The 12,080-nt window shown below is 33.7% G+C and overlaps 1 protein-coding gene across 14 annotated transcripts in view; it reads right to left on the bottom strand.

Moving 5' to 3' along the window:
- LOC128216928 (6-phosphofructo-2-kinase/fructose-2,6-bisphosphatase-like) overlaps positions 1 to 12,080 on the bottom strand; it is a 39,239-nt gene that overhangs the window by 20,407 nt on the left and 6,752 nt on the right. For 4 of the 14 annotated variants that reach the window (XR_008258156.1, XM_052923650.1, XM_052923644.1 and 1 more), the window contains exons 1-6: positions 9,371 to 9,561; positions 7,534 to 7,659; positions 4,761 to 4,857; positions 1,624 to 1,687; positions 958 to 1,092; positions 561 to 744 (exon numbers count right to left, since the gene is read on the bottom strand). Coding sequence is in view for 13 of the 14 variants with exons in the window: in XM_052923650.1 (XP_052779610.1) it covers positions 561 to 744; positions 958 to 1,092; positions 1,624 to 1,687; positions 4,761 to 4,857; positions 7,534 to 7,659; positions 9,371 to 9,419 (655 nt within the window). In the remaining variant the exon portion in view is untranslated. Of the gene's footprint in view, positions 1 to 560; positions 745 to 957; positions 1,093 to 1,623; positions 1,688 to 4,760; positions 4,858 to 5,711; positions 5,806 to 7,533; positions 7,660 to 9,370; positions 9,562 to 10,656; positions 11,001 to 11,089; positions 11,106 to 11,170; positions 11,288 to 12,080 lie in introns of those variants that run through there. The other 10 variants (XM_052923653.1, XM_052923655.1, XM_052923652.1 and 7 more) reach the window with 8 other exon arrangements.

The raw sequence follows: 12,080 nt of genomic DNA, 5'->3' as shown, positions 1-12,080 counted from the left end.
GAGCATCTCTATCAGAAAATGAAATCTGAACTGCTTTAGCAATACGCTGCTTAAGCTATTTGTTTCAGAAGTCCATTCATCATTTACAAGAGAAAATTAGACCACATTGATGAGGTTTATACCATCTAAGGAAAATGGTTTTGATAAAATCAAATGATTGACAAAACAAAGGAATTAAACCACACAGGATTGTCTTTTATCAAAGTCTGTGTTGTGAGTGGTTGTTTTATTTCAGCAATCTGCCTATTGAAAATGTAAAATGAATTTTTAAGAGGAGCTTTTTGATGTCAACATGAACTATTTTTTACTATGTTTCATAATGGTCAGTAAGTTAGGTTGCATGTTCTATTAGTAATTTGGAAAATGAACAGCCAACTCTTACATGAATGGATAATTTAAGCATCAATTTTGTGGTGACAATCTGAATCAAACAATTCTATTCTTGTTAACTGCTTATGTGCATTCCCTCAGGTCAGTATTAACAATCCCGACCCAAAACACATGATATATATATTATCAGTTTACAGTCGAAGTAATATCTTTCAGCCAATTATACAAACCTGCTAGTTTGTTGACTAGAAATCTCTCCCCCTGGTTGAAGATCTGTATAAAGGAGAGGGTCTTGTCGAGACTGTAGTCCAGGGACTGGTAGTTCAGGCTGTAGTGCTCTATCCTCTTCATGAAGTCCTTTACAGCTTCATTCTTGTCCATCCCCAGGTAATCAGGGCTGCAAACTTTTACCTCCTAAAACCATTGTTAAAACAAATAATTCCACCGGATAAAAAATATCACTTAATATAAATGACATAGCTATTATGTGTTTCTCCCTTTCCCTCAAGAGATTACCGCTACATAAAAACCCCATAGTTAATGCCTTTGTTACATAACTTTTGCAAAGAAAATGCTGATGTATGAGGCTATGGATAGAGGTTAAACAACAACCAAATGATTATTTACCAGTATGTTGGCCTCAATGATGGTCTCGTCATCACAAATGGACTCCACAAAGAAGAGTCGGAACCCAAACCTATCACAGATGATCTCCGCCAGAAGTTTGCGTCTTTCCCTGGTAGTGTTGGTGGCATCTATCACCTGTAATATGAGAGTATCAATATTGCAATGTCTTTATCTTTCTTGAAATGCAAAAACCAAGGGAAATAACATTAATAAATTGTCAACTTACACATTATAAAACAATGTAGCTTACACATCACTCTTTAATTCTTTTAATATCTTAAAATGGAACCAGAATATCAATTAAAGCATAATCTCTTTTTCTTCATTGCCAATTTACGCACTTCTTTCAAAAAAGGACCAAAGCATTGCTGCCACGCATTCTTTTTTATTTTTTTGGCAGGTATGTGATCTTGCGGTTAGACACTTGATTGTGAACTCAGTAGTCGCAGGCTTAAACCCTGCCTTACCACTAAAAATACCTATCATTCCCTGGGTGGGACATAAAATGGGACTCCCTCACAATGGTACTAAACCCTGGCACACGTTAAGGAATAAGGGTTACATTTTGTATGCCTCACACCCTAACAGTCTATTAGTGTCAGGAAATGAGAATTCATCTCCACCTATTGCAATTTTCTCAGGCACAATATTGAACAGACAACTTACAGCTACTTCTCCCCCTCCTTTGAGAAAGCTGCAGGCATCGTCAATCGCCATCAGGGCACATTTCCTGTAGAAAATGGCGAACATGATTGGGTATGTTTTCTATGACATAGTGTGTCTGTCTTAATGTAATTCATACATGAACATATCATGGCTTTAGAAGTTAAAAGACAACTTTCAACTTGGAGAAATTATCATAGTTTTTGTTATTGGTAAATGTAATTTCTTGGGTGACCTTATAACCTTACAAATTCACCTGATAATTCAAATCAAATGTAACAATAACTTGATAAAAGTATAGCAAACAGTAAGAACAAATTCAAAACATTGGTTTATACCTGTTTCAACTGACTGAAATATTTGATAATATTATACCTTACATAAATGTGTCCCTTCTTTGTTTATATAAAGTTGATTGGTCCATATAACAATGTATTTCATCCAGATTTAATGACGTCAGCGGTCCATATTATGTTTTTGGCCGGTCCAGACCTCGCCAATAATATAATATCGACCACTGACGTCATATAATATGGACCACTGACGTCATAAAACTGCTGAGTGCTGTTTGCAATTTTCACAACAACATTTTTTTCGCAAGTAAACATTATTAGATTTGTTCAATAAAACACATCAAAGGCGTTTTAAAATTATGAAATGGTTAAAAAGTGTTCAGTATAATATACGAAAAAAAACACACCACTTCGGGCCAAATGGCATTATAATTAGGACTGGCCAGTCAGCCCCCGAAGGTGAATGGACCTCGGCTAACGCCTCGGTCCATATACACCTTCAGGGGCTGACTGACCGGTCCTTATAATGTCATATGATCCTCAGTGGTGTGTAATAGTTCTTAATTAAGAAGTCTTGGTTAAAATAAAAACTTACTTCAAACTTTCAAAATACATTCAAGTGATTAATGATTAATGAAATGATACACATAAGCATATAAGCACAAGAAAAACAGCCATTATTGTATAACTTGCACATATTTTTATAAGAATGGCAGCCACAGGAAAAGTCAATTAATAACAAACAAAACTACAATTTTTCACCCAAATCGACCAGCACAGCTTAGAGGATTTGCAATGCTTATTTAAAATGTAACCTAGTCAAGCGATTGTAAGAAATTCAATCTTAAGCATTAAAGACAGTACCAATTGAGCAGGAAAGCTAATAATAAATCAACAATTTCTATTATAAATTAAAAACAATTCTATCTATATATTTTTGAAAACACAAAGTCGCTGCTTTGTTTACTTAAATTAAAGCATTAGTCTAAGAAGGTTGTAGAGTGTTTGACAAACTCTGTCCTTCTTTTGCTACAGTCTAACGAGGAGTTAATCAATAATGTCAGTGGTTGAAATTAGCACAAGCCCGCAAGCCCTGCACTGGTAAAATGTCTTTCGGGCTTGCTCAAATTCTGAATTTTATATAGCAGGGCTTGTTCGAAAATTTGATGCCAAGCAATAGTATAATAATTCGGGCTTGTTGATCCAAAAGTCTAATTTTAATGACTGTTATGTAACAACCATTTTATCAATGCGATGCATTGACTGAAAGGCAGGTCTAAAGCATCGACACACTTCGTTACATTAGGTCATTTATTTTTTGGTAGCTTTCATCTTGGCCAAACCTATGTCTGATATCTCTGTTTTCAAACTAACTTTTAAGGTCAATTGCTGCCAGCCTTAAGTTGTATTTCAGTCATGACATTAGGATAAAGAAGGGGCAGCAATCCATAATAAAAAATGGACTAAAGGGAGATAAATCACTTTTAAGGTCAATTGCTGCCAGCCTTAAGTTGTATTTCAGTCATGACATTAGGATAAAGAAGGGGCAGCAATCCATAATCAATAATGGACTAAAGGGAGATAAATCATCTTAAAGTCCTTGAGCTGATGATTGTAGATAAGATGTTTTAAAAAAAAGCTTGTTTAACAAATTTGTATCCTGTTTCTGACCACATTCCAACATGTTATAAAATACCTCCTTTATGTTATCTGTTTAATAACACAAAAATTGCCTTAATAGTTGCAAAGTTTTCATCACAGGAATGGCTAGATTGAAAAAGTGTGTAGGCTTGTCATGCTTTGGCCAGGCCCAGCAGATCAGATTATCTTAGGGGGTGCGCCCCCTGATTTTCAATATTCTGAAGTGCATTTTGAAGTGCCAATGCATAGATGTCTGAGACATAAACTCCCCATTGTAAGGTATGGGAGAAATATTTCTGGCATATTTAAAACTAAAGAAACACATTTTGACAAACTTATGCACATGCCTGGGCCTTCAATACCATTGTTCAAGCTATGCTACAGTTTCACGCTACTTTCTTTTTGTAGATTATTGCATCTTCATGTTACAGTATGGTGTTAAAAAGGAGCGGATACATTGCATAGTAGATACCATGCCTAACAACAGAAAGTTGGAGGTAAATAGCTGTACAGAAGTCTAACATTATGAAATATACTTCCTCTTCATCTTCATTTTATCCAAACAACATCTAAAAGAGTTTGCCATTCTTAAAGTTCCAACCTGTCAGATCTGTTATTGTTCAGTTGTATATTTTGTTAATTATGTTTCTACCCACTGATAATTTCGGGCAATACACTGTTGATAAATCTTGGACCACTAAAAACATGCAAAAACAGTCTGAAACAGCCCATTTAGTGTTTTGATATTATTCCAAACAATTGAGAAGAAATAATGTTGATCTGTTAATGATCTGTTAACACGATCTGTTAACCATCTGACAGAATGATCTGTACTGTATTTACTTTGAAGGCAAATTAACCTTTATACCACTATGTGTTTGTTTTTATTCCTTTCAATTAATGTTGTATGAACTTTATAAAAGACTGGAGTATATATATACTAAAACATTTTTTATTAAATGAACCAAAACATAAGAAAACAAAACTACCAGAACAAAAACAAAATTAAAACAAGTAACTGATGTGTAACCAAAGTGTTTCTGACTTTATAATGAAAGAATTAATAAGGTGTAAACATCTTGAAAAAAACACGCACCCTTTGCGAAGGTTTAAATACGCCTAAAAGGAAGAGGTTAGTATACTTCTTTCAACTAGCACTAGCATGGCAGATTTAGGTTCTTACATTGTCTTGCTGTGTGCACTTACTGTCTTATGGCTAAAGCTTCGGAATTGGTCGTATCGAAAAATACATGACTTCGATATTTGTCTGTGGCTGCCCTTCTATACTCTCCAACATTGAAAACTGGAATGACAGTGTAAAATCTATTTATGAACTTTGGGTTTTTTCAATTTGGCTATTTTTAGCAAACTGGGTTTTTCCAGATCTCAGATTGAGAGTTCTTGTTTTCTTGGTAACATTATGCTGAAAAAAAAGTACTAAGTTATTTCATGCTGCAAACTGCACACAACACTAAATATAAGTCAAGTGCAAGGCTAAGTGGAGAATTAGGCCATACCAAATTGATTCTAAGATTAGCCACAGGTTCCAATTTAAAAACCTATACAGTGCAGGGGAAATCAAACAAATCGCCTTACAAAAACAAACATTTGTTTAGTTTTTTTAAACAACTAGCATTAGTTTAGCATGAAAACTTTATAATGATAAAGTCATATTCATCATCATTTAGTACACTCAACAAGTTAGACCTCTGTGAACATAGTTCTTCGGTAGGCTGATCGCCTCCGAAGGCCAAAATTCCAAATTCCGCGAAACGCAGACAGTCTATAAATTTAATGAGTTGGAAATGGAAAGTGGGTCTAATTCGTTGAATTTACTGTCCATATTGGACAACTTTACACAGTAAACAGTGTTTTCCATGGAACTCATTCTATCATTACTAGCTCCTTAAATCTGATTAGTTAAGGTCATTTTTGTTTTTTGATACAATAAAAAAAACTACCCTTAACATAGAACCAATCTGGGAGGCCCTCACAACATCAATTTTTAATTAGCAAAACAGTCACAAATTTAGATAAAAATGATATTCTTTTCAATTAATATTACACTGGCTTTGCACAAAACAAACATTGTAGCATTTTGTGTATCTGTGATGATAAGGCAAGGCAAGCGGGATACAATCTGTCAGCATTACTCACGTTCTTAAATTTTCCGCCTCTGGATTATCATGTCTAAAGAAATCGTGCGAAGTCAGCTTGGTAGCCGCTCTCCTGTACTCGCCAACATTGAATGCTTTAAATAATGTATACAAATTCAGTTTGCTGGAAATCGTTGGTCACAATAAACTGCTATGTCAAAGCTTCTAAGATATTAGGATGAAGCTTGGCTGTTACAAATATTGTAGTAAATATGATTGAGCCAACTTTTCTGGCGTATCGAACATGCTTTTCCGAGATTTTACTGGGCCTAAAAATTACTGCCTTACACTCTCCAAGTTAGATGACTGCATGCATCTACACACTATTTCAGAATAATATTTTAATAAATAATGATATTAGATTTAAAATAGAATGATTAAGAAGAGCCGAGTCAGAAAAATCAGCGATGTCAATCGGGAACTATTAGACGATTACTTCAAATTACTGTGCATCATGACATTGGCATCGGCTTACAACTATGCATCCGAAATTTGGTGGAATATCTTAAAACAACACTAACACTGTCAAAATTGCATTATATTTAAATTTTCGGTATGCACGAAAAGTACCTTTCATGTGTATTCCGGGCACATTAGAAGTGACCCTTGTGAGGATTGAACCCAAAGCCTCTTAGGGGAGAGGCAGACATCCAAACCACTCCCACCCTCAAAATATTTACTCGAAAAAGTCATCATAATGTGTTGGTACATTATATAGCCCTTATGAGTATATGAAAACAATTCATGGATACATGAGAAAAGACCAAAGTAAGAGTATGTATGATGATAAACATTCCAATGATTTGTATAAAATAAACTGCATCAATGACTTTTATGATATTCCTTCCAATAAAGTGGTATCAAAAATAATGATCATGTTTGATACTCAAGTTTTTACTAAATTTTACCGAGCAAAAAACTTGAGAACACAGCAAACACATTTTAATGAAATGATATTTCCTTGTTGTTTCAATTGGACACAAAATCGATGTTACCATGTTACATCATACATTGCAAATATCCGTTTAGCGTAACATGAAAATCAAATTACGAGGGTATTTCTTGCCCTGTTTACATTGTTATGAGCTGTGTTGTTTTACAGTTGCCTATAAATCAATGGAAAGAACAATCTTTGTCTTAAGATATTATTTTGTCAACCTAGATATGCCATTGTGAACAAGCATATTAAAGCTGCCCTCTCACAGATTGAACGTTTTAACCACTTTTTTTAATCTTTGTCTTGGAACGAGCCAATTTATGCGAAAATGCATTTAAACCAGTCATATAATACTGCTGACAAAATAGCAGATTGCAGTTTTTATATTCAGGTTAAAAAATTGATGTTTTATGATTTTTTCTCAAACCGTTAGTAACGCCTTTATAGCAATAAAACATTAATTTTTCAACAGATATATATATATAAATCTGGGATCTGATATTTTGTCAGCAGTCTTTTTTCACTTGTTTGCAGATATTTACACAAAAATTTGCTCATTCAAAGACAAAAAAATATAAAAAAATGTAAAAGCGGTAAATCTGTGAGAGTGCAGCTTTAACCATACAATGTATTGTGTATTAACAATCAATACTCTCTTTGTTTAAACATAACTTTTTCAATGAAAATACATCAAGACACATGATTATTATACATGTATCATAAGGACTGAGGAGATAGCTGCAAGCTAATCTTGTTACCTTTATCTCAAATACTAATATTTCAAAGACAAAAATGCAGCAGTGTATGAAATTAATAATGCCAGTCTGGTGCCATGCACTGTCCATTTCTGGGCATTATAAAACAATTAAAAATCTATGGAACATACCTTTAGTTCTGATGCCGATCCAGTTGAGGTATCTGGTCAACTTCTTGGACATGTATGTTTTCCCGCGGGCCGGTAATCCCACCATGGATATGACCGTCGGGGCCTGCACCATATGGGGACATGATGCTGAAAATAGAAACAATGGGCATACATGTACAAAATAGAAATGAAAAGTACAACCCACACTATTGTCAACATCCATGTAAGTTTGACCAGAAATCCAACCATGGATATTACCACTGGGGCTTGTGACCATGATGCTAGAAATTATAATACGGAGCAGGCAATTATAAAAAAAATGATAAAAAAAACATTGAAAATTCCTGCAAACAATGGCTCTGTGTGGCAAAAGTATGCAGTTGTCTGATATTGAAAGTCCCTGCTTCAATCTGCTAAACAATCACTCTATATGGAAGAAGATCATGTGATATCCTTGGCACTCGATAATGCTTTGCTACATCACATAATGCAGGGGCAGATGCGGGATTTGACGTTAGAGGGTATGTTACTTTGAGCCCCTCCCTCAGAAGCAAAATTTGAACAATTTGCACTGGGGTTTTGGGGCAGGGGAGGGAATATATCCATTTCAATTAATTAAAAAAAAAAACAGTAAACTTGTGTGATCCCCACACACTCACACCCTGGATCTGGTAGTGTAATGTGAGATATTTGAGTACAAAAACATTGTTTGAAGCAGAGGAAAAGGACCAAATAATTTGGGTAGAGATATGAGACTTGCTAGGCATGTGCATATTGACATAGTGTACAAGTTTCATGTAAATATCTTTTTACATTATCGCCAACATTAAAGTAATTGCAAAGTGCCATACAGATGAACACAAAAAAACAAAAACACAGAAAAAAAAAATTATTGCAATGATGTTAACATTAGACCTTCATTCTAACAATATTTTAAGTACACAAACTTGTACATCTTACAACTATATTCTATAGGTAAAAAATGCTTTATATATGTCACATATTTTTTCATTTACTACAGCTAAATGCAACAGGGTTTATGGGAGATTATATGATCAAATTGTTCATGTTTCTTTTTTCTCAAAGGAGTTTTTGCTTTCAAGACTTTCATTTCATACTTCAGGTAATAAGCAAGAGCATAAATTGGTTCATTATACATTTTTTGAACATGTTTACCAGATGACTATCATTTGCTGTAACTGTCCAAAAGTCACTTCTACATAAAAAATTAATGACATTAACACTCTAAGAATTTCTCCTCTAAGACATTCTATTGGCACGATGTTCTTCTAACCCTTTCAGCAAGAAGGCCAGATTATTGCAGACATAAATTACGATTGTGTGCTTTCCCGAGGTAAAATGTTTTCCTAGTTTATCACATTGCCAAATTCTGCTGTTTCTAAATTCCTATGAAAAAATACAGATTTAATGCAATGTTTTGGTATAAAAATTGAGGCCTGCAGTAAATGGCAGGCCATAGCAATTAATGCAAACCTGTTTTCAATTAATGCAAATTTGAAATACATGTTAGTGTATTGATGTATGAAAGCGCAGAATTATTACATTTAAATTGTAGCTCATTACTTAATAAACAACTGAATGTAAATTTTCTTTTTAACAGGAGGATAGGACCTCCTTCCATTAGTTACGTATACAAGTATGACATAATTTGTAACATTTATATGTGCTGAATGCCGAAAACCACAAAGTATACTATTCATGTACCTTAAACAGCTATGCAGCCCATTAATTCATGTGATTAAGCATTTAATGAAATAGACACTTTAAATTTATACTTCTAAAACAGTAAAATCATGCAATTTGGAAGTTTAAATTTATAGAATTCAATAGATCTCACCTGAGCCACATCGGGAATGGCCATGAGCTGGTTTAGGTCTCTGATCCATCTTTGTATTTGTAATCTATTTCTAAATCATATAAATTGTGGTCTTAAGTTGATTTTTCAGTCCCTGGTTAGAGAAAGTGCATGTATACATGTATGAGCGACATTATATCTTGCTGAACAATCCACCATATCTTCCTTACAAACTGTGAGTAAAACTTAGATTTAATCTGCAGGTTTAAAAAATAACAGGATCAGTTTGCATCACAAAGTTTTATATTCAGGATATACTTATGCAAAAAGAAGAAAAAACAAAATTGAACTTTTGGCCATCCTTAAAATACTGTTTGCTTCAGGTGGCCAACTGCATTCTCAAATTGCCCTATTTCAAATAAAATTGACAACTGCAGTATGCAATATGGTGTACATTGCAGCATACACTTCTCTTGTCCAGTGTTTAATCATGACAAAATTATAGAAAAAAAATCCTAACTTATCTACCGGTGCTCAAGTCTGACCACTGCAAACAAGTTTAAGTACTTTTTTTTGCAAAATGAACTTTGCATTTCAAGGTTTTGAAGCATTGTATGATCATAACTTTAAGATCTCGTAATTCCATCATGTTTCATTGGTTTCACTTCAATTAAAATAGCAGTATAAAATAACACTCACAAGAACGTCAAGGTGACAAATGAAACTCTTTGAAGTGATGGATCTGACTGTTGAAAGCCACTGTTAGAATGGTACAAACTGACCACCTCTCCTGATTGTTTAACTGATTGCAAGTCAGGTTTTCTTTAATAGTGTATTTGCAAACAGTAGTATTTTTAAGGATGGCCTTGTTTTGTTGATAGCAAATGGGAGCTTTACAGTTAGTGAACTTTATAGGTGTATCACTGTATGACGAAAGAGCATTTTCTACAGAAGAAGTAAAATTTTGAATTGCATCATACAAAAATCACTACATATATGATTTGAAACATGCCAAATTGCTATTTTCGGTAAACTTAACAATGATTTAACTGTGTTTGTGTGATCAGATCACAGTGCTTGTATTGTTCAATTACAGAACAAATCTATGATATGCTAATATACAACAATCACTGCATTAAATAAGTTATACTAAATGTCCTTTTTGTTAAAAACAATAGTATCACTTTGAATAAGAGCACAGCCAATCCACTGAACTATAACATAACTGTTCACTTTCAAAAAATGATCAGAAAACACAAGAGTCTGAATTCTATAGTATGCGAAAACATCCCATAAAATTATCAAACTTTACTATTTTATTACTGTACCATCCAAAATTGCCTTGCTCTGCAATTTTTTTGTAAATGAGCCATAACCTGCCAGTGAATATAGAGCACTCCTAATAGTACATTTCTATACATATCAAGCCTAAATGTAGGTGAACCAGAAAATGATTTCACTGCTTTGAAAAACCAGAATGAATTCAAAATCATTAGCCTTCATATCATGACATGTATTCAATAAAAATATCATGAAAGTAATGTATTAAGATTTTATCAAATGGAACTGTAAACAAAACTGAAACAGTTAAATGGAGCTGTGATTTTTGTAAGAAGCATTGTGATAAACATTATCAAGTATTTATTGTCATTATCACTTGAAATAAAAATGTCTTTCTCATTTACATTCAACCCAGCAATTGTACAAGTCTGATATAATGCCAAAACTTAAAAATAACTCCTTTAAACAGCCCAAAAATACCATAAATGTCAACACCTAGACATTAATAGTAAAACCAAAGTAGAACAGTTTTTAAGGCACATATAAACTTAGTATCCATACATTTTAAACTCATTGTTCAAAATATTATATATTTCCTTAACTATTTTGCACTATTTTTACACAAACAAAACCACAATCAGCTGTTTTCTGCCCTGAATGATTGTAAACATATCCTATCCTTGACATTGTTAGTTAGAAAATAAGGGAAATAATGCATAAAAGCCTGACCTTCATGCTTCAGATTCCTGAAAGACAGGTGCAGTAAAAAAAAAAAAAAAGTAATAGGTAAGGGAGAAAACTCAACTTCAAAAGACTATTGATCAGTATTGGTTACTTCCCTTGTTATTATTTTGCCCTTTTAAAATTGGTCAGTGCTGTGTGTAAACTGTCCAGTGGACTGTCCTTGTTGCTTTAGAATGCAACTCTGGGTGCATCAGCAGTGGAATCAGGAAAAAAAAATGTTTAATTCATATAACTCTTGCTTTGGTACAAAAAAAACCTCACTATATACTGTTTTGATGACATAATATATACTGTGAAATCATTAATGTTCGTCGGCATGAAATTTCGTGGTTTGCCGAAAAAAAAAACAATTTCGTGGGTACTTAAATTCGTGGATTTTCATTTTTGAAAAAAAAATCGAAGATGCGATTGTCCTAGATCGTCTGCATAATATCCACGCGCTGGCCCGTGATAACCGTCTTCTACGTCACTCGGTTTATGACACTCGCTAATGTGGTACGACATGCCAATTAGTGCATATACCCAAGTCACTTATCGATTTAATTGGGAATAAAGGTAATAAAAGAAGATGTACCCTGATCATAAATACAGATAGGGGAAGCCATTGAATGCCAATTAAGAATTTTGCAAACTGTGAAAAGGTGCGTATATTGTCACGTTCGGTGCTTAGTAACCTTCAATATACTAGTAATCGATTAATAATTTTATTAAATAAAAAATCGAGTAT

This window comes from Mya arenaria, chromosome 14 (assembly GCF_026914265.1).
Source record: "Mya arenaria isolate MELC-2E11 chromosome 14, ASM2691426v1".
Lineage (NCBI taxonomy): Eukaryota > Metazoa > Mollusca > Bivalvia > Myida > Myidae > Mya > Mya arenaria.
Note: the sequence above shows the minus strand (reverse complement) of the source record. Positions and strands in the feature narration are given on the sequence as shown.